Here is a 20,687-nt window from a genome sequence, read left to right as displayed (position 1 = left end):
TTATCGTTTTTCCTTTCGTACATATTTCGTTTTGCCTCTGCTAGTTTCTTCGTACACCCCATCTCATATTCTATAGAATTGACTTTGTGAACCAGGCAATGAAGAGTATCTCCTATATTTTTGTTATCTCAGAGGAAGAGAGTATTACTCTTATGCTTTCTTTATAGCTACATTTCATGCCCCTTCATTGCAGTACACCAATCTCTATAGTGCTTTTTCCAGGTCAACCACTTCCTGAATCGAACCCACGATATCCTGACTCAAGCTCGCAATAGTAATGTTCCCAAGTGGCCTTCGCCCCCTCCCAGTGCCGTATGCGAAATTATGCGACACAACAGCCTTGACACCCGCAATGCCCACCTTAGTAAGGGCCCAGTCAGCGTGGCTAAGCTTAGCCTGCAACTCCTGCGCCGCCTTAAGCTCACCTCTCTCATAGCGCTGCAACAACTCCACATGTACCTTGGGCACAATGTTAGCAAGTGCGGCAATCACCCCATTCGAACCGGCTACGAGCGCGGGCAGGAAAAAGTCCGACTTCCCAGAAAACGCGGCGAATGAGTCTGTTAGAGTCGCTGAGGTAATGCGTTGGAGCTTCCCCACGTTGCCACACGTTAGCTTGCAGCCGATGATGTTTGGAGTGGTTTGGGCGAGGCGGATGATGGAGTCGGAAGTAATGTCGATGCCGCCGGTCACGCCGGGGAAGTTGTAGATTAAGATTGGGAGTTCTGATTGTGCGGCCACCTGCGTGATCATATACTGTTAACATATACCCAATTTTGATAAAACTGGGGAAAGTTGTTACATACATCACGGAAAAAGTCTTCAATAACCTGCACATTCATCGCGGCAACCCAATACGCCGGAGGCAACACCAGAGCAAAATTCGCACCAGACTCCCGGGACTCAAAGATATAGGACAGCGTTTCTCGCACACTCGGTGCACCACAGCCAACAATCAACTGTAGTCCCGGAAAGCCCAGCTGGTTGAGATGGTCGCGTACGGCGCGTACCAGAGCCTTGCGTTCGGCATGATCCAGATGAGGAGCTTCGCCATTACTTCCCTGAAGCACCAACCCAGCGACTCCGCCTTCAGCCATGCGCTTGACATGAGCTAAGGTGCTTTGGAAGTCAAGAGATTCGTCTTCTTGGAAGAATGTCACTAGGGGCGTGTAGACGCCGAAGTTGGGCTTTGCGGGGGACATTTCGTTCGGTTTTGGTTTTTGCGTAATTGATAGCTTTGCATAATTAATCAGAGACAAATGCTGAATTTAGTTGCCTTTATGCTTCTGAATCGTCTTCAATTTATCCATCAACCCCGCTACTGTATCGCGTTGCAAGTGGAGCTCCACATTGTTTGATAGGGCATCGCGGGGATCGATTCACGTAAGAGGACTCAGAGCGAGATGTTAAAATATTGGAATCTTCTTGAGAAAAAGCACAACATCCGCAATCATTGCAATGGGCTCGATTCTTCCTTCTTTCTTTGACAGTGTCACCTACACGCCCCCGGATCCCATCTTCGAGCTCACCAAAACCTACAATGCGGATCCAAATCCATGCAAAGTAAACCTCGGACAAGGCACATATAAAGATGAAAATGGCAACTCTTGGATCTTGCCGGCTGTGCGAGAAGCCAAGGAGAAAATCAAGGACGCGAACCATGAATATCTCCCGATCCTGGGGCTTCCTTCGTTTCGTGCACTGGGTACGGAGTTGGTATTTCGGAGGAAGTCTGCGGTTGTTAGGGAAGGAAGGGTATAACTATCCCGCTTATCTCATTCTCATAATAATGATCCCGACAACTAATATACCAACAGGTAGCATCCTGCCAAGCGCTGTCCGGCACAGGAGCACTGCATATCGCAGGAAAAATGCTAATCCAGGCACTTGGTAGCGACAAGACCGTATACATCACTAAGCCCAGCTGGTCTAACCACCGCCAGGTCTTCGAATCCCTGGGATTCGCAGTGCGCGAGTTCAAATATTCCTCCAGCACCGGCATCGACATGGAATTATTCCTTAAAACCCTCAACTCAGCACACCCAGGATCCATCTTCGTTTTCCACGCCAGTGCCCACAATCCAAGTGGTTGGGACCCCAGCCCTGAGCAATGGAAACAGATCGGTGCAATTGTCAAGGAACGGCAGCTTTTCCCTTTGTTTGATGCTGCGTATTTGGGATTGACGTCGGGGGATTACGAGCGAGATGCCTTTGCTATTCGGTATTTTGCTGAGGAGCTTGGTCTTGAGATTGGAGTGTGTGTTTCGTTTGCCAAGAGTATGGGTCTTTACGGTATGGAACCATTTCTCCTGCTTGCTTTGCCGTCATGCTCTAGCTAACCAACACCGAATGTTTGAAGGCGAGCGTGTCGGACTGTGCTGCCTTGTTCCGCAGACTAGTACGACTGCAACTGCTGTTGAGTCGACTTTGGCTCAATTGATCCGGGTTGAAATTTCAAACTCACCTGCATTTGGTGCTCGCATTGTGGCTGCAGTCCTAGAAGACGAGGGTATCTATGCAGAATGGAAACGAAATCTTGTCACGATGAGTTCTCGAATTGCGGAAATGCGGTGGCAATTGTACCAAGGCTTGAGGGAATTGGGTACTTTTTTGAAACGCTCCTTATGTGAATGAAGATATATCTGATTGTTTACTAGGTACGCCTGGAGACTGGGGACGCATAACTGAGCAGAAGGGAATGTTTTGTATTTTGGGTTTGACGCCTGCTCAAGTTAACCATTTACAAAGTAAGTGACAGGGAAGCGTCTACCTCTTGAACAGGATCGACGAATTGGCTAACATATACTCAAAGAGGAATACCACATTTATATGGCGGAAAGCTCCAGGGTGTCTATTGCTGGGCTCAACTGGAAGAATGTCCGTTATGTGGCTGACTGCATAGACAAAACATTGAAGGCGAATACTTGACGTGTTGGGAGGTAGCAGGGATTCGAGATAGCTGCAAGAAAACGATTCAACACTCTTATACTACACACTAACGGCGTAGATTTACACGACGGGAATGGAAATAGCCATGTCTCCCTTGACCGGCTTCTTGTCAAAATTGAAAGATCCGTATGCTTCTCCGGATCCTTCGGACGGTCATAATCCACATCCTTATTGCGGCACCCATGCTTTTGAGCCTGAAGAAATTGCGAAGTTGGTTATACAACTGACTTCCGATACACACCGAGACCAAGCCTCTGCAGATACGGCGACGACTCAATCGGTGAAAAAGCCATTGGTAATACTTGCTCTGTTCGAAACGCGATTGTCTTATCAGAGCCCGCACTCGGCGGGTGCTAAATACTAACCCCGTTCATTCTCGGCCAAACGCCGAGCGACAGGACGGGGATCGTTCGGTGGAGCACCACCGTGTAGATATACTCCGCAGTGTACTTTGAGGTGGAGGTGGAGGGAGTATACTTCCGTCTATCCTAGTCATGTCCAGGGCTTATACGGGCCCGTGTCGTTATCAGCCAGGTTAGTATCTCGCTGATAAGAGATTAAAGGCCGCTCAAATCAAGTCGCACGGGATGCGCGCCCTAAGCACTTTTCGTGGCCTACTGGCAGCATAAGAATTGGTCTCTGTAGAGACGATATTTAAAGCCCCACAAGAGTTGCCATTTCCAGTATCTCCCTAGTACTGACATTGGTCCAATTTCGCCGTTTGCAATTGCACTTCATTCAAATACAACCAGAGATCATGGGCAAAGACAAGACGCCTAGCATTGGCGAGCAACATGGAGAGGACGAGCAGCCCGGAGAGATCATTACAAAAGACCAAGATGTTGACCCAGCGCTGAAGATGACCGGCGGCACGGTCGTCGAGTTCACGCCCGAAGAAGAAAAGCAAGTGTTGACGAAGATCGACCTGCACATGCTGCCATTGATGTGCTGGGTATTACGGTAACAAAATCGAAAGACGGCAGATGTCTGTAAAAAGGTAACTAGAAAGACCAAGAAAGACTGAAGATTAAAAAAAAAAAAAAAAAAAAAAACCATAGATACATACAATCAAGTAAATCACCCCTGCCGACTATTCCCACTCCAAAATGCCAACCCCCCCTCCACCCTCGCCGTCCCATAAACACCCGCACTATCCAACCACTCCCCAGCAACCTCCCTCGCCGAATTCAACCTCCCCAACGCCAGTTCCACCGTTGGAAGACGAGTTCCATGACCATCCGCAATAGAAAGAGCATGCCTCATATCCTTGCATGCGAGCGCTGCTGTGAACCCGGGTGTCGTGTCTAGAGATGGTGCGTAGGCGCCTGTCGTTATGCGTTTGGAGTAGCTTTCGAGGACGGGGCCGAACATGTTGCCGATGAATTCTTCTAGTTGGTGTGTGCCGAGGCTTGTTAGTTCGGCGAGGACTTGGGCTTCGGCGATTGCTTCCATGAAGCTTATGACGAGGATGTTGCTGAGGGGGGGTTGGTTAGATTGGGTTTGATGGTGGTGGGTGGAAGGGTTGAAGGGATTTACCCGGAGAGTTTTAGGAGGCTGGACTTTCGTACTTCCTCGCCCATTTCTATGATGCTTCGTCCCATGACGTTTATGATGAGAGGTCTGATTGTTTCAACTGCATCGGCAGGCCCGGCTACCGCGAATATCAGCTTTCCAGCGGCTGCCACAGGACTAGCACCGAACACGGGAGCAGCGATGAATGTTGCACCATGCTCGCTCAGACGCCGTGCAGCTAGCTCAGATGTATCAAGATGAACAGTAGACGTGTCCACGAATATTTTGCCTTTCAATGATTCACCCGCGGATAGAGCTTGATCCAGTAACTCGATCAGGATATCGTCCTCGGAGATCTTTTCTCCTGTCAGTTCATCGCATGTGGTCAAAGGAATACGACCTCTCTCACCATTGTAAATATGATGTCTGAATTCTGGACGACTTTTTCGAAGTTATCTTCAGGAATGGCTCCCGCGTCTTGAAGAGGTTGTCCTTTTGGTAGAGTGCGGTTGCTATAACGGAGTGGCGACCAGCCATTCGCCTGCAGGTGCTTTTGAAGATTCAGAGACATGCCCAGTCCCATGGATCCGAGACCAAACTGTTGGTGTCCGATTAGTATGCGGAGAACTAAATAAACGAATACAACATACCCAGCCGACTCTCGACGTAGACATTATTCTGACTGTATATATGCGATTGCTGAACTTAGAAGCTTTTCTCAAGCTCTATTGCTGCATTCATGATAAACATATAAGAGATTCCGTGTCGACCAAATCAAGTGAGGTCGAATAGGTCTAGTGGAGCTCCACTTGGTGCTGGGATGCCCTCCACCCCCTCAGATAAGTGAACTCCGCATGGGTTAGTCTGCCCTCGCAACGGGACTAGGGTCCGGGATTTCACCCAACACAGCTAGCATGGAAGATCCAATTCCCCACGGGCGTCTTCGCGCACAGAAAATCTTCACTAAACTGATAAACAATGACTCACCCTCCTCGAGCAGACTGGCGAAAACGCTTCGATCCGTGCACCAGAGACGGGGATCTCGGGGCGTTCGATCATTCTCAGCGGAGAGGCTGAGGAGGGCAGACTCCATGAGGGAGTTGAAGATTAACATGCAGGATTCTGATGTTCTTGGGAGTTCGTTGAACGTGTCCAGGTGGTGACGGATATCAGTCGTCGCGCGTCTCAACGCTCCCCAGATACACAGCAAAACCCCGTAGCTGGCAACGGTAGTCCACGGTGCTTCATAGATCACCTGTTCCTGATCTTCACCGGAGATACGGGACAGTGCACCGGACAGGTCATTGAGAAGAGCCAAAATGCCTTCATCGCTGCCGATGTGTTGCGGTAAAATAGGTACCGATCGTCGGATCGCGACGTAGTTCCCTTGAGTCAGATGGGTGGAAGCGGCCATCCCAGCAATTAAGCTGTTGTCCACGATACCTCCGATCAAGAGCTGATCTGGGCGGCATAGGCTGATCCTGAGAGAAGAGATAAAGAGCTCGATCGTCCTCCACGGGTGGAACTGGGGGCTGTCGCTGGTGTATGCCTGGTCCTTGACAATTCTTGCAATTGCTCGTATTGCTGTGTAAATTTGTTTATTCTGGGATTGAGTGAGGATATGAAATGCAGACGGATCGGACGCACTCGGTGGCATTTGATAGTAACACCGCGTAAAATCTCTGACCAAAGCATCTAAATTCGCCAGTACGCAGAATGCAGCAAATGGAGATGTCTCCAGCGCCGCTAAAAGTTCCGGGCTTGGTGCCTCCGTCATAAGTTGCTGCGTAGCTATTGACAGAGAGGTCGTTGCCGGACCGCGAGGCCCGTGTAAGAGATCACTAGCCGTTGTAAAAGTCGAGCGTCCAAAATGCTCATTGACTCTCTGCAGCCATATCTGGGAGTTCCTGGCTTCCCATAAACTGCTAGGAAAGGGAAGCTCCCAACCAAGCTCCATCGGCGACATTAATGGCCGAGCGTTGCAAGACGTAAATGTCTGCGAGTCCAGGAAGAACAACGTATACAGGGACAGTCTCGTCGATTCTGCGGTTATATAGGACATCCATCGTGCATACAGTGTTTTCGAGTCGTCGACGGGGGAGCTCAAATCACATTGAAACATCCAAGACTGAGAATCTGGCATGGCGATTTCCTGCTGCGATAAACCAATTTCACGTACAGCCTATCCAAGAGTAAGCCCAAATCGAGGTACTGTGAATAAAAGGATACTAACATCAACGAGTTGCCGCAGCATCTGTTTCGCTGTTTTGAATTGGGCTGTGTCGCTTGCGTATGCGCCATAAATTATGTGTAGAAGCCACGCTTGTAGGACCCAGGGCTGACGAACCTCACTCAAATCATAGGAAGCCTATCTCGATATTAATCAGATTAAAACGCGCAGACAAGGGGATCAGGTTGACTACCATATGCCGAAGCTCATTTTGACCACTTTCCCACATCTCTTGACGCCAGTGCGCGTGAGCTTCTGATTGACTTGAAAACAAACTGCCAATGACAGCCGTGGCTTTTACCAGCAACTTAGGCGTCGAAGACACGGCAAACGTGGGCCGATGTAGCAGAGGAAAGGAGGGGTGGGAATGCTCAAAGTAGGCCTTGATGTGTCTTTCTTCATCGTCGCTGTGAGTTCCGTCAGATTTCCGTCAATATACATGACAGAACGTTCCGTCAAACAAAGGGTAGCATACACCGATGATGGAGATGAGTATTGAGGTAATCCAGTGGCATAGGAAAAGGCCTCGGTGATCATAACCGGATCCATCGAGCTCTGATCCGTGACTAGCGACGGCGTTATATCAACATCTGCCTGCGGGGTAGGTTCCCACGGCTCCAGCTGGGATGTTTGATTCGGAGATAACAATGCGCGACAACGGCCATTGTGTCGTTTGTATACGTCTCTGCAAGTTGTCAGAGGGTCGGTTCTCATCAAACACGGGAGTGTAACAAGACCTCCTGGAGAATCGTGCCTGACACCCAGCACATTGGAAGTTCTTGAGCGAAACACCGCCATGACCTTCAAAACGTCAATTATCGGCTTCCTTTGGCAATATATATAGGTACTCACGTGCACGCTTATGCCGCTGTAGATTCTCCTACAACAGATCAGTTCCCGTTTGAATCAAGAGAAGACAGTTGCTTACACTCCGAGTAAACAACTTCGAGCACTGGTCACAGTTAAACGGGCGATCTAAGTTGCTAGCCATGGTTGTAGTAGCTTGGTTCGTTCTATTCCAACAGAGATACCCCTCTCCACTTCCTTGCTGAGTCATTTATCTAATCCATCGACGTTCAATGGGCTGTCTCAACGGCGATGGACTGGGATATCCAACACCCACACAAGCCACCCAAAAATAACCCAATACCTCGTACGGATATCTATCCAATTCGCCATCAATCGATAGAAATCCGTCCACAATACCGGAGTTCCCGCGCAAGCTGTTGCTTTTCCGAGTGGGAAAGGCTTTGGATGGAAGTCTCCCAGGATATCAGACACACCATCTTGCATCCCAACTCCTAATTACTGCACGTCGGAGCTCCCCATACCTGGGATGATTCTGCTTTCTACCCGGCTCGGATAGGCGTTTATTACTGAGTCGGGTCACGGTATAGTAGACACCCTTCCTAAAACGGAAGCATACTAACCCGGCAGTGCCGGCACGATCCGGAACCTTATCGCTTATCATGCGCCATACCTATTCGGGATGCCCCGTCCCAAAAAGGAAAGTGACATGAGTGTAATAGGATGGCTTATGTATTCTTATCACTGCATGTATTGTGTAGCATTATGATTAATGGTTAAGTGTATTTGGCATAAGAAATAGAGAACGGGTAACACATCATGACTCGTGAGTTGCAATCACAACCAACGCCGGGGAATAGTGCGCTAAAGCAAACCAAGGGGGAACAGGCTAGAAAATCTCCAAATCCTCAAACTCGACCACTAACCCATCCGATGACCTCCCAAGTCCAGACCCAAGCCATGCAGTATCGTTCGGCGAGTTATTGGGTCGACTGGCATACACCCCGACATGCACGAATTTATCCTCAACCCCGTAGAAGAACCAGGTCACTTCGCGTAGTTTCTTCCACGTCCCAGAGACAGCTCCCGGTGTGCGCGCATACGGTGATACTGAGGGCACCTGGTACCAGATCCAAAGCGAATGGCCGATGCGCTCTAGTTTGATCCGTAGCGAGTGAAGAGCTGGCGATGTCGCGCCCTCTGGTAAATCTAACGGGGCTAGACACCAATCCGCGCCGTCGGCTGTAGCGCTAACTGAAGAAGCATGAACGGCCCCCGAGCAAAATTCTATCCCGGCTTTAACCCATTTACACGTCCGGGCGGGTTCGAGCCGTGGTCGCATTGTCGGCGTTGTCCGACGGCTCGCCGGAGAAGAAAGGGATAGCGATTCCGGTGTCGCACCGGTAAAGATGACAAGGCCGCCTTGATCCCATTCCATTTCCATGTCAGCGCTAACGGTGACTTCGGCGACGACGAATGAATTCCGGAGGGAGGTAAAGACGATGGGCGCGGTTGCGATGTCGCCTGTTGGGGGTTTGCGCCAGAGGTTGGTGTTGGGGCCGGCTGTGAGAGAGAAGTATTCCATGCATTGCGGGAGCGAGAATGTAGATGGGAGATTCAGCGGTGTGAATGAGGAGCCGTCGGGAGGCATTTTTGGCTATACTGGTTTTCTCTCCGTGTCGCTTGACTGGTATATTCTTGGACTGAAGTTTTGAAAGTCTGCTGACGTTTGAATTGACCCGGTTCAGGCCGATTATTCAAGGATGCAACTCTGCGCAAGCAAGGGCGACAGCGTTGCAATGGGGGTCCGGATAAATCACCACTATGATGAATTAGCATGCGCTGCGCTTTGAAGGGAAGCTAACATACCGAAGATGAAACCTTTCTGAATCACGTATTTTATTGTTATCCTAACGCTTATATCGGCTTTTAGTGGGATCCCGAGCTGTAGTATCCCGGTGCTGGAATAGGAGACCAGGATGGACAAAGTCAACTATATCGAAATGTTAGAGCATAGAAATAGCAGTCTTTCATTGAAAGTAAGAATAAGAATAATGCGAAAAAAGAGCAAGTGAAGCTATATAAAGCTGCACTTGCCCCTATCCCCGAAAAAAAAAAAAAAAAAAAAAAAAAAAGGTCCAGCCACAACGCTGACGGCAAACAACATTGGCAAATCAAGCAAATAAGCTGCATTTCTTTTCTTTATTCCATTCTTTCTGTCTCTCTCATTCGCGGTTTCTCGCGTTTTCCGCCCGTGGGCCGTGGCGGTCCTTTCTTGATGCGTTGGTCGTGCATTTCTTGGAATTTGCCCAATGCCCGTGCAGTTCCTGAAAGCAATTCATTGTAACGATAGACATAGACAAAGAGCTGGGCTGATCATAGGAACCTATCCCAGATCATGACCATCAGAGCGCATCGCCACTAGCTGAGCTGAACCGGCACTGGGCAGGATCCGAATCAGAATTGCCAATTCACCTGCAGTCAGGCGCAGGCGCAGGGATCTCGCTTCTAATGGGAGTACACATGTACTCGAAATAGGAGAAGTAAGCGGTGATCAGGAAAGATCTCCGGTCTTGTGGTTCTGGTTCATGGCCGTGGTGGAAGTGGTGGTTGTAGTGAGAATGCCGGTTGCCACTTCGGAGAAAGATGAAGCCATACAGGCCCGATTAGGCAATCCGATGCCTTGGAGTATTACGCCCTGATTATGTTCGAAACTTCTCAAGACTCGCCGTGACTAACGAACTGTAAGTCTCTGTCTATATTTAACGTGATCGTCTCTCATACAAAGCATTGTGGCGGCGCGATCGTCGTTCGGCTCATTCATCGGAGAAACATCGCAACATCAACAACACTGGCAGACTGTCAGGCTCCAGATCAATAAGAAACTCAGAGTAATCGGAATTTAGGGAGACATATACAACATGAGACGAACCAAGAGAATTCTCAACGTCAATGCGAATCCGCCTCGTTTTGGCCCCAATTGCACTGCTCTCAGCCTGGGGCGGATTTCTCTTCGTCGCGACTACTACAAAATCGCCCGAATCTGCACGATGGACCACTTTTTCTTTAGAAGCTGTCTTCATTTTATTTAGAAAAGCACATACTATTGAGCGCATTATGGGATCGCAAATGAATGCCCACTCATCATCCAACGCCCAGTCACCATGGCAGCAAAAGGTCCAGGTGACGGCCTACGGCTTCGACGAGGCCTATCCCAAGGTCTGGCTCGTCTTCGAGGCTCTCTGTCTTGCTGCACTACTGGGGTTTCTCGTGTGGTCGTGTTTCATCCGACAGCCACGGGGTGATCCGAAGAAACCGCTGCCTATAAAGACAGTTATCGCGTCTATTTTGAGCTATGCAATGCAAGTACTCCTCCTAAGCAAAGTGATATGTGTACTAACAGCAAATAGCGCGAGGATGATGAACATCATAACTCTCTTCCTGGGCATTTTCAAAGCCAATGTTCAACAGAGCTACGTTATCGTTTCTATGCTCAACCAAATCTTCTACCTCATTGCCGTGATGCTGGGCTTCTATATCTTCTGGAAACTCATCCAGAAGTTGCTCGAGCGGCTGGCAGAGGATAAGCCCAGCAAGGCCTTTGCTCCCGTGGCCATCGCCCACTGGGTCCTATTGGGAATTTTGTCCGCGCTCTCGGCTGCAGAATGTGCGCTTTACATTGCCTTTGTTGTCAAGGGTATCAACGTGGGTGAAAGGTACATGAAGCTTGCATATGAGTATAACAAAGTCTCTGCAGCTCTGAGTATCCTCTGTTGGCTGGCTTCTCTGGAAGCCTTTTGCTGGATTATCTTTGTTTTTGTCAGCTCTGCACCTGACCGGAGGGTACGTCTATACATCCCATGCTCAATCAATGAAATGCTAACAAAACAGGCTGGACTCGTCCCCTTGTCCGTGGGAAGCTTCTTCTTCTTCCTCATCAACTTCGTCCTAGCCATCCTGCAAATCATCTACGTCCTCGAACCAAACATGGCCCCGGAATACCTCGACGCCACCAGAACCATCATCGAGTTCTTCTGCACCCTGGGAATCTACGCCGGCGTTCTTCTGTGTTTCCGGAAATGGCACCACGTGCATATCAGCCCACCGCAGAAGATCCTGGAAGCCGGTGGAGACGAAGGGGAGATGAGCGAGGAGGACTGTAACTCTTCGCTGAGGTCGTATCATAGTATGGTGTACTCGCAGCAGCAGGAGCAGCTGAGGTATTCGTTTCCTCAAGGAGCGGTGTCGGCACAGCAGGTGCATATGTATATGCCACGGTGATTGTATAGGTGATGACGAGATAAGATGTTATGTTAATTATGCTTGAGTTTTGTTTAATGTTTATCCCAATTCGAAGGTTCCCAACACCCTCGTGGTAGTTTCATTCTAGCAAACAACACAAAATACCAATTATTTATGGATAACCTCACCTCTCACCTCCTCCAAACTCCTCCTCTGCCCCCCATCCTCCCCAAAATTCCCCTCCTCCAACCACCTCTCCAACCCCCCACCAATCCCCCCCTCCCACTCACCCCTCAACACCGACAACCAAGCCGTATCTCTACTCCTCCCCTTAACAACCATATGCTGCCGAAACACGCCCTCAAACGTAAACCCCAACCTCACCGCCGCCCGTCTCGACGGCCCATTAAGCGCATCGCACTTCCACTCCACCCTCCGATACCCCAAATCCTCAAATGCATGCTTTATCAGGAGATAAATCGCCTCTGTCGCACCGGTCGTGCGCTGCAAAGCGGCTGAGAACATGACGTTCCCGACTTCAATTGTTAGATGGGCTGGTGTGATGCGCATGAGGGATATGTAGCCGAGGGGTTTTGTGTATGTAGGGCTTGTTTTGCGGGCGTCAGTCATAATGTAGAAGAAGGGGTCTGTGGAGGTTGATTTGGTGGTTATGGCGGTTTGGAATGTGGGGAGGTCGGGGTATGGGCCGTCGGGCATGTAGTCCCATAGCGGTGTGATGGAGGGGTCTGTTCCGCCGAGGAGAGGGAAGAGGGAGATGGCATGGTCTGGATTGAGTTTCTCGAGGTGGATAGTTCGGCCTGTGAGGATTTTGTTTGATGGTAATGAGGCCGGGGTGTAGGAGATTGGTGGGCCTAGTGGTCGTGTGGACGCCATTTTTGGGAATGATAATGATGTTTGAACTTGCTTAAAGATTGATGAGGACACGGATGTTGAATGGCTTTTTATATACACTTTCGGTACCTCCGGTACATCAGGAACCCGCGTGTATGATTCGACATCATCGCCGAGATCTTGTCATACGCTATATCTCCGAACAATGCGCCGAACCTAATCGGGTGAGTCACTCGGCCTACTGTCTTCAACCGGATCGGCAAGTAAACACACAGAATGATAGATTGCATGTATTCCGAGAGTAAACAAACATGTCTTTAGGAATATCAGTATTGCTTACCGAGACTCAACACTATGGTTCTCCAAAACCGCACCCAAGCATCTTCCTATTCAACAGAACAAGTTACGAATTGGCTCGAACGCCTAAGCCTTCCTCAATCCTTCCATCAGTATGCACAATTCCCGAGCAAATCCCCCAAAACAACCGAGTCTCTACGCATCCTTATGAGATGTCAAATCACCACATTCCCCCATGAGAACCTTTCTGTTCACTACTCCCGCGCGCATCTCGTGGATATACATCCAGCATCCCTATACCAGAAGATGATGGATTCAGATAACCGAAGGCGCGGTGGATAGTGTATGGAATTAAGCATATTCTTCCACCACATGTTGCGAGGATTAGGGTCTTTTGTCTACATGACGGGTGTCCGGAACCGAACGAGAACCAACGGAGTGCCTAGTGGGGAATATCAAGGATAGTTTTAATACCTTTTTTTCTAACCTAGAAATGCAAACCCACTAACAAGCTTTCATAGGACCCACATCGTAAATATCGTGCACCTCCCAGCAGGCGAGAAATTCGCACTTGATGTCGCCTTCGGAGGAGACGGACCTACCACTCCCCTTCTCTTGGAAGATTCAGGAACCGCCGTTCCCAACATCGGCCCTCAGCAGGTCCGTCTCATCTACGAAACGATCCCCAAACAGCAACTTGAGACGCCGAAGCTCTGGATATACCAATATCGCAACGGGCCCGATAAGGAATGGAACTCGTTCTATAGCTTCACAGAGCTCGAATTCTTCCAGGAGGATTTTGAAGTGATGAATTGGTTTGCTAGTGCGAAGACACTGCATAGATGGACGGTTTTGGTGGTGTGGTTTCTGAGAGAAGGGGATTGTCCATTTTTTAGTGAGAGAGGGGAAGGGAGGTTTTCTACAGCGGATGTCGGGGTTGTTGGGAAGGTCATGCTTGTCAATGATGTGGTTAAGGTTAATTTGGGTGGGAAGACAGAGATTGTTCGCTCTTTTGATTCTGAGGAGGGCCGATTGCAGGCTTTGAAGGACTATTTTGGTATTGAATTAACCAGTGATCAACAGCAGGGTATTCTAGGGTGGAATATGCACTTGGCTAACTAGAGAAGACATGGTATTTTTAAAAAATCGAGTTTGTATACATGCATTTATGTGTAAGAATATGAGGGACCAAACTCTGACTTAGCCATACACTGCTTCTATATCTAACAACATAGCATCGTTTACACCTCCCACAAGGACAACTTAAGTCTCGCTATTACCGGTCTCTACATTGTCCTCACTAGTCTGCGGTAATTCACCCTTCACATCACCCCAGTCAGTCAAGCCACCTTCCTCTTTAGCCTGCATCTTCATCCTAACAAATCCCTCCATCTCTTCCCTTTCCTCCGGCATCAAAAGCTTCACCCGATCTTCAAGATCCCCATCCCCAAAGAACCTTTTGTCAATCTTCGCCCAGTATACCATATCGAACGCCAAACTCTTCCTTGCAGCGTAATTCACCCAGAAATCTCCGGTCTCCCAACTCTCCAACATATGCCCTGATAGTCGGTCACTCTTCTTCAAAGTGCCCCGATCAATGGCTGCTTGCTCTTTTTCCTTGAGTACTTTGAGAAACGTAGGTAAGACTGCTTCGTATTTCTGAGTCCAATCATCCAGACCATCGTCCCAGAATTCTGGTAGTTCCAGGAGTAACCAGAATGGAGGACTGTACGCAAATGCAGTGGGAGCCGCGTATGTGAACTCCCAATCAATGACTCCAGTCATCTGATGGTTAACACCTGCGAGAACATTGCCTGGTCGGAGGTCATCGCAGAATAGCTTAAATGGACCATCCTCATCCTCGCAAAGCTGATATTCACGGGTGATTTTCCGGAAAAGGCATCTTGCAATATACTTTTGTCGACAATCTTCTGCAGACTCGATGGCATCGTTGCGCTGGGACGATAGATGTATCATGTGCATTTCGGCTAGTGCCTGGTAATATGATGAGGCTGTCATGAATGGTTCCCTGGGAAGCTGCTCTGGCGTTACTACGCCTAACTGGACGAGTTCGTTCATGTTGAATGTCAGCGGACGGTGTTTCACTATCCATGTATCGTCAAACTCGTCATCTTCATTGGCTTTTGTGATGCATCCGATCTCCGTGAATGAATGCCTCGAAACTTGAAGCATGATATCGGCCATATAACCATAGACACATTCAAGTAACTCCTGCGAGATATACGGGTCCAGAATCGGCCTCTCCTGACTTGACCGGCCAGGTATATTAAGAGAATCAACAAAATCCCCCTCGTTGCTGATATGCTCCATGATAATAAACGGCCCCAGACCACACGGACTCTCCTCCTCATCCCCATAGTGCAGAACATGCGGTATACGCAAACTGGTATAAAACTCGAGAAACTGTATAACCGCAACTTCACGCTGCACCTTTTCCTCTGGAAACATCGAAGCGCCAGGACACGGGAACCGAATCACAGCTGAGCCACCGTCTTTGAAGCGCATCTTGAATGTCAGGTTAAACGCGCCCCGTTTTGGTGAGAAGAGTTCGTCGGGGAGACCTCCTCTGTGCTTGTCGATGAATTTTCCTATTTCGCGGAGAGTTTCGTGTTCGAAGATCTTGTTTTTCCAGGGTTCAAAGACTTGGTCGCTTTGGTCCAAGAGGGCGTCGTCGTAGTCCATGCATCGCGTTGGGATGATTTTTCTTGCTGAGATGTACATTTCTCTACCGATCCTCTTCTTGAATGTAGTCGATCCTAAGAGATATATGGAAGGATGTGAAGATAAATACGAGATTGCGTTTCAGGGGCAGAGTTACAACATTGTTTGTTGAACTGCCCTCTGAATTGACCAATCATATGACCGGATCACATTTATTGTTGTATCCCATAGTAGAATCAAATCTAGACAGATACATATCCAGAAACCTATAGGCATGTTTATATCTGACAGGCCAACTACCTCAAAACCAAAACAACCCCCGACGAAGCCGATACCTCAACCCTAACCAGCCCATCTTTCACACTAACCCTCTCCTTCTTTCTCATCTCATCAATAACAACCGGCTTTCCACCACCAAGCTCATAATCATACGACATGCCTCCAAAGGTCAAATTCGAGCGCGCGTCCGCACCTGGACCCATGAATCGCAGGACATTGGCTGTGGTGTACCGACCAGGAACGCGGAAGGTGTATTCCTTGCTTGGTCGTGGGCTCGTAGAGTTGGCATACCATGCTTCCAGGTTGAGGGCCACGAGGCGGGAGAGTATGTTGTTGTGGTAAACGGCGTAGGCGGACTCCGTGTCTCCAGAGAGACGGATGTTGGCGAGACGGGTGGAGTTGGAATCACCCAGGGCATGGGCAACCATTATCTGCCCGTAGTATGGAGGTCGAGTGTTTGGTTCTGCGCCGTCGACGGGAACGGGTTGCCAGGCTACGTAGCGGTAGCCGGTGCCTTGGTGAAAGTTGATGCGTTTGATGTTCTATTTTTCACTGTGTTAGTTTTGTTCATGAGAGAAGATGGCGGTAAGACGGCGGTGATAACTTACGTTTGTCGCAGACCATAGGGCAAAATCGACAGCCCAGAGTGCGCTGCCCATGCTCCAGGTCCAGGCGCCTCCTTGGAGGGCCATTCCGTTGACTTCGTCCAGGGTGTATGGGAGTCCGAGGTAGGAGAGGTCACGGGCAGCCTCTAGGTGGACGGCTAGGGAGCCGACGACACCAGTGTGGTTCATGAGGAGACTTTGCATAGACAAATCTGTGAGACCATAACGTTCTTCGCAGTCCGTGTCCATGTAGCTACAGCCGTTAGCATCCAACATCAAATTGTTGCTTGGGGGAACAACTCACTTATGCATAGTAATCTCCTGGATAAACCTCCTATCCAACCCCATCCTAAACACATCCTGCGGATCCCACGGCGCCCTCCCCGACCAATTACTCCAGATAAAGCTCGGCGCCACAACCCCTACATTAACCCCCGGACACTCCTCCTCCATAGCCTTCGCCACAACCCCAGTCTTCCAATTCCACTCCCGGATATACTCCGCCATAGTCCAGTTCGGCGGGCGATTGTAACTCGGGTATCCCGGGTAGAAGTCCGGCTCGTTGCCCAGCTCCGAGAGGCGGAGGGTCGAGCCCATATTTTTGCAGGCAGCTGCTGCGGCGGAGGAGAGTTGGGTGGATTGGTCGGAGCCATTGTAGGCGAGGTTCAGGCCGTGGGAGAATTCGAGGCCCGGGATGGCGTGGTAAGACTGAAAGAAGTCGGGGCCGTAGGTTACTTTGATGGGTTGGTCGTCGGTGGGGGTTTCGTAGGTTAGATTGATGGCGGCATTTTGGTTGGGGTTGTAGAATGCGCGATCTCTGATAGCTCGTTAGATTCATCCCGTGTCGATGATGAACGCGATTGACTTACTGTGTAGCCCCTCCAATTCGGATCTTCGGGAATGCACCTACGGCATTCTTCAGGTTGGATAGCAGGTTTTGCGAATACTCATTAGGATGAGTCGTGTTTCCGAAGTAGTCGACAACTGATGAGAACTCAATTGAAAACGAAGAAACTCCCTTTGGTACGGGCTCACTAGCACCTGCAGGCGGAGAGTGAGGAACAAGGAGCTCTCCAGCAGCCTGCTGGGCCAGAAGACCTAATAGCAGCGATCCAGATGCCATTGCCATTGCCATTGTATGGCGATTGAAGATGTGATCGCTACTGGGATCCGGTCCGACTTATACGTCACCCATGTCGGAGTTCATGGTGGAGAAAGTCGGAGTGCTGCCCACAAGCCGGTTGCCGATAACCTATCCATCCCAGGGGTACTCCGATACGCCATGCGTTCCAAGCCCTTAGTCCATTGGCCGTTGGTCTGGAAGGAGCCGAAGTAAGTCCTTGGCCGTTGCCTACGCCGTATTCCAGGGGAGAATACTAAGATGTACCCCGGCCTTGGCAATGTTCTAGTGATGTCACCCACAGTGGACAGTTCCGAATCGGGTAATAGCTTTCTGCAGTTCCAAATAAACTCAGCGGATCTCCACTGTTCATCGGCAAAGACCCGCTGTCACTGCCGATGGCCAATAAGGGTACCGAATGGTCCACGGAGTATGAATGCTAACTACTCCGGAAAGCATTACTCAGAGTATGTACGACGAGTACCGAAATCTTATTTATAGAGATGCCTGTCTGGACGCACGTGGGCATTTTTGTAGTACGGATTCTTCGGACAGTTGAGCCCGTCACCGGCCACACAGCGGCACACCCAACGTCAATATTCAGTCAACGAGGCCCGGTTCCGGACATCGGGTGAGCTGTACCAATTATATTAGAGGCCGGTCGAGGTAGTTCGATCAAATAAACAACCATAGGATCCGCGAAAAAACCGTACGAGGGACTGGTGAGCTCAAAAGCCGCCTCACAAATGATATCAGTGCTCTTCCGCCTGTGACGAAGACAGGCCAAATTGCAATACCGCGGACCTGGTTTGGGGTCTGGATCTGCACAATGACCAGCCTCATGCCGCTGTGGTGAGGTGTTCCTGTCGTGTGTACGTATGCAGGAAATTGACGTGTCAGCAGAAGAGATCAGGTATTCGGAAGGGACGGCTGGGGAGTTTCACAGGGCTTGGGCCTAGCTCATCACAACTACTGCTGACCAAAATGGTACCTTACAATGTAAGGCTTCGAAGAGATAGGAGAGAAGCGAAATGAATTTTTAGCATTAGCTGTGCCTTCTCAACGCTATGCCAAAGACCAAATTTCTGCATAGAGCGTTTCTCTTTCGAGAAAAATTCGACGAGACAAGAGCTCTTCCACGCTCATCACATACCGCCCAGTTCCCTAGAAGCTGCAAGTACCCTGGCCTGTGCACAAGGTGCTCCAGGTGGCAGTGAGCCTGCGCAGATCAGAGGTAGAAAATAGCGCATATCTATACGAGGCTGAACAAAAGGACACCTGAATACGTGAATACGTAAAGGGAGGTCTGAAAGTAGCGCTAAGTCCTGAACCATCCTCACATGCTGCTGTATGGTTGCATTGCAGCTGTCTGGTGCTCTCTTGAGACGGGATATCTGTCCGTCACCCATTCAGGAAAGACAGACCAACCTAATTGATTACCTTTGATTTGTCGTTGCAGAGGATCAGTTGGAGTTAATCTATGATCGTCGTTGCAAGGATTTTGACATCGGTGCTATAAAGATGCGAAAGAAAACATCCCTTCCAACCATCAGCCGATTCTATTCAACCATGACCACCACGACAGCAACCAACGGCCACAAAACCCCCTGTCAGCCAAATCCCCACACCCTAAACGTCCACGACCAACGCTACAATGCCCACTTCTACTCAGCCATAGCCACCATAATGGCCCTGCGCCAAACATACCTCCAAGACCGCTACAGTATTGACTTCGCCTCCCGTAGTATCCAGCGTCTCGAGCAGCAGCCTTACATGCTTACTGTGCAAGAGGACTACCGTCGTCATGACTCCGAGATTCCTAGGACGTTCGACGAGACTCCCCCGGAAATTCAGGGCAATACGGTCGTGCAGGCGGCGCTCTTGTTCAAGGCCCTAGTCTTCCAAGACGCCCCCATCACCCCACGTGACTAACTGGATAACCACACTATTCAACGGACGCACGCACACAGACGCACGAACCGGGCTCCAAGGCGAACCCGCCCTCGAAGGCGTCCACTCCGACGGCTCCGACCACACCATGACCGTCTTCCTAGGCAGCGACAACATGCGTCCCGACAGCGCTGTCACGTTCATGCACGATAACCAGGAAACGACAGGCGTGATGCTGGATGAGACAAACCCTGCGCTGATCAGGGCGCGTGTGCAGCATCGCGGTTTCCTGGATACGTTGGTGTTTATGGATCATGATTTTAAGCATAGTGTTACATCGGTTTATGCGGTTGATGAGGAGAGGGTTGCGGTTAGGGATATGTTGGTGGTTTTTACGAGGAAGCCAAAGGTTTGGGGGGGCATGTGTCGGGGTATGCGGATACGATGCGTGTTCATGAGAGGGTGCCGATGTGGCTTCCTTGACGGCAAGGCTTGGACAGGAGTCGATTGAAGGTGTCTTGTTGGTGGATTGGGTTGGATGATGAAGTGCGAGACCCGGGATATTGATGTGATGACATGCAAAATGCAGACATGTAGATGTGAATTCACATTCGTGTTTTTATATAAATGTCACTGGGCAGTGTGATTTGTCACATTAGAAAAGTATATATAGGCATTTGTCTGGATCAGACGGACGCAAACCCCACAGTTCGTCTGAATTTAATGTGACTGATGCGATTTCATGCATGATAGCCGTGCGCAATAAAAAGTACTGTGGAATAATCCTCGTAAAGAAATTTCCGACTACAGACCTAAAACCCACATTGGTCGAGGTAAATGGTGTTTCCTGGAAACATACAGCATTGGCCCATATTATAATGATCCAGCAACTGGTGGCAAAGTCAGGAAAGCAAGCAAATGTGATTAGATGGTGGACCATGCAGCTGTAGGGTCAATTCCCGATGCGAACTCGGGTCTGCACGGCTGAAAGACTGATTCGTGTATTTGATAAGATCTTGTGGACTTGAATGCGTGTCGGACTCGGCGCGCCGTCCAATTGGCATATTGGATGCCAAATTCAGCAAGTGCCCAATCCGCATGGTTACATCTTCTTTTGTATATGCTTACTTGCATGCATGCTCACATGTCTTGCCGTGGGTGTCTCTAACATCGAATTAAATAACTCCGCCATTGAACTAATTACTTCTACCCTTAATGCACC

The 20,687-nt window shown here is 49.5% G+C and overlaps 12 protein-coding genes across 12 annotated transcripts; 5 read left to right on the top strand and 7 right to left on the bottom strand.

The window, feature by feature from the left end:
- Window positions 1-204: 204 nt before the first annotated feature.
- ASPGLDRAFT_117241 (dihydrodipicolinate synthase family protein) lies at window positions 205-1,202 on the bottom strand (the record flags this gene model as incomplete). Its single annotated transcript, XM_022539850.1, has 2 exons — window positions 205-741; window positions 807-1,202. 2 exons carry the CDS (start codon window positions 1,200-1,202, stop codon window positions 205-207), a joined length of 933 nt encoding a protein of 310 aa, XP_022405092.1.
- Window positions 1,203-1,458: 256 nt separating this feature from the next.
- Window positions 1,459-2,928, top strand: ASPGLDRAFT_117327 (uncharacterized protein; the record flags this gene model as incomplete). The annotated part of the gene is made up of 5 exons (XM_022539859.1): window positions 1,459-1,755; window positions 1,818-2,292; window positions 2,360-2,602; window positions 2,658-2,751; window positions 2,847-2,928. The coding sequence occupies 5 exons, from the start codon at window positions 1,459-1,461 to the stop codon at window positions 2,926-2,928; spliced, it is 1,191 nt and encodes a 396-aa protein (XP_022405091.1).
- A 681-nt stretch (window positions 2,929-3,609) lies between these two features.
- ASPGLDRAFT_704096 (uncharacterized protein) lies at window positions 3,610-3,966 on the top strand. Its single transcript, XM_022549481.1, has one exon. It carries the CDS (start codon window positions 3,707-3,709, stop codon window positions 3,911-3,913), a length of 207 nt encoding a protein of 68 aa, XP_022405090.1. The 5' UTR covers window positions 3,610-3,706; the 3' UTR covers window positions 3,914-3,966.
- A 60-nt stretch (window positions 3,967-4,026) lies between these two features.
- Window positions 4,027-5,044, bottom strand: ASPGLDRAFT_63305 (NAD(P)-dependent oxidoreductase; the record flags this gene model as incomplete). The annotated part of the gene is made up of 3 exons (XM_022548641.1): window positions 4,027-4,423; window positions 4,486-4,817; window positions 4,871-5,044. 3 exons carry the CDS (start codon window positions 5,042-5,044, stop codon window positions 4,027-4,029), a joined length of 903 nt encoding a protein of 300 aa, XP_022405089.1.
- A 276-nt stretch (window positions 5,045-5,320) lies between these two features.
- On the bottom strand, window positions 5,321-7,682 carry ASPGLDRAFT_116612 (uncharacterized protein; the record flags this gene model as incomplete). Its single annotated transcript, XM_022539785.1, has 7 exons — window positions 5,321-6,643; window positions 6,701-6,829; window positions 6,882-7,098; window positions 7,167-7,376; window positions 7,429-7,492; window positions 7,544-7,571; window positions 7,620-7,682. 7 exons carry the CDS (start codon window positions 7,680-7,682, stop codon window positions 5,321-5,323), a joined length of 2,034 nt encoding a protein of 677 aa, XP_022405088.1.
- Window positions 7,683-8,372: 690 nt separating this feature from the next.
- Window positions 8,373-9,606, bottom strand: ASPGLDRAFT_41985 (uncharacterized protein). Its single transcript, XM_022545526.1, has 2 exons — window positions 9,373-9,606; window positions 8,373-9,325 (listed from the first exon to the last, which is right to left on the bottom strand). Exon 2 carries the CDS (start codon window positions 9,147-9,149, stop codon window positions 8,388-8,390), a length of 762 nt encoding a protein of 253 aa, XP_022405087.1. The 5' UTR covers window positions 9,150-9,325; window positions 9,373-9,606; the 3' UTR covers window positions 8,373-8,387.
- Window positions 9,607-10,615: 1,009 nt separating this feature from the next.
- Window positions 10,616-11,779, top strand: ASPGLDRAFT_31561 (uncharacterized protein; the record flags this gene model as incomplete). The annotated part of the gene is made up of 3 exons (XM_022544072.1): window positions 10,616-10,839; window positions 10,909-11,341; window positions 11,390-11,779. The coding sequence occupies 3 exons, from the start codon at window positions 10,616-10,618 to the stop codon at window positions 11,777-11,779; spliced, it is 1,047 nt and encodes a 348-aa protein (XP_022405086.1).
- A 129-nt stretch (window positions 11,780-11,908) lies between these two features.
- ASPGLDRAFT_54471 (GNAT family N-acetyltransferase) lies at window positions 11,909-12,648 on the bottom strand (the record flags this gene model as incomplete). The annotated part of the gene is made up of 1 exon (XM_022548080.1): window positions 11,909-12,648. The coding sequence occupies exon 1, from the start codon at window positions 12,632-12,634 to the stop codon at window positions 11,909-11,911; it is 726 nt and encodes a 241-aa protein (XP_022405085.1). The 5' UTR covers window positions 12,635-12,648.
- Window positions 12,649-13,865: 1,217 nt separating this feature from the next.
- On the bottom strand, window positions 13,866-15,601 carry ASPGLDRAFT_71458 (uncharacterized protein; the record flags this gene model as incomplete). Its single annotated transcript, XM_022549556.1, has 2 exons — window positions 14,216-15,601; window positions 13,866-13,898 (listed from the first exon to the last, which is right to left on the bottom strand). The coding sequence occupies exons 1-2, from the start codon at window positions 15,590-15,592 to the stop codon at window positions 13,866-13,868; spliced, it is 1,410 nt and encodes a 469-aa protein (XP_022405084.1). The 5' UTR covers window positions 15,593-15,601.
- A 170-nt stretch (window positions 15,602-15,771) lies between these two features.
- On the bottom strand, window positions 15,772-17,842 carry ASPGLDRAFT_54468 (glycosyl hydrolase family 79 C-terminal domain-containing protein). The gene is made up of 4 exons (XM_022548079.1): window positions 17,325-17,842; window positions 16,787-17,272; window positions 16,459-16,708; window positions 15,772-16,392 (listed from the first exon to the last, which is right to left on the bottom strand). The coding sequence occupies exons 1-4, from the start codon at window positions 17,588-17,590 to the stop codon at window positions 15,868-15,870; spliced, it is 1,527 nt and encodes a 508-aa protein (XP_022405083.1). The 5' UTR covers window positions 17,591-17,842; the 3' UTR covers window positions 15,772-15,867.
- A 1,221-nt stretch (window positions 17,843-19,063) lies between these two features.
- ASPGLDRAFT_41977 (uncharacterized protein) lies at window positions 19,064-19,603 on the top strand (the record flags this gene model as incomplete). Its single annotated transcript, XM_022545525.1, has 1 exon — window positions 19,064-19,603. A coding segment is annotated over exon 1 (359 nt), but the record flags the coding sequence as incomplete, so codon positions are not given.
- Window positions 19,274-20,313, top strand: ASPGLDRAFT_1499262 (uncharacterized protein). Its single transcript, XM_022542086.1, has one exon. It carries the CDS (start codon window positions 19,614-19,616, stop codon window positions 19,974-19,976), a length of 363 nt encoding a protein of 120 aa, XP_022405081.1. The 5' UTR covers window positions 19,274-19,613; the 3' UTR covers window positions 19,977-20,313.
- Window positions 20,314-20,687: the final 374 nt, after the last annotated feature.

Source organism: Aspergillus glaucus (assembly GCF_001890805.1).
Source record: "Aspergillus glaucus CBS 516.65 unplaced genomic scaffold ASPGLscaffold_2, whole genome shotgun sequence".
Classification (NCBI taxonomy): domain Eukaryota; kingdom Fungi; phylum Ascomycota; class Eurotiomycetes; order Eurotiales; family Aspergillaceae; genus Aspergillus; species Aspergillus glaucus.
This window is presented reverse-complemented; position numbering and strand designations above follow the sequence as displayed.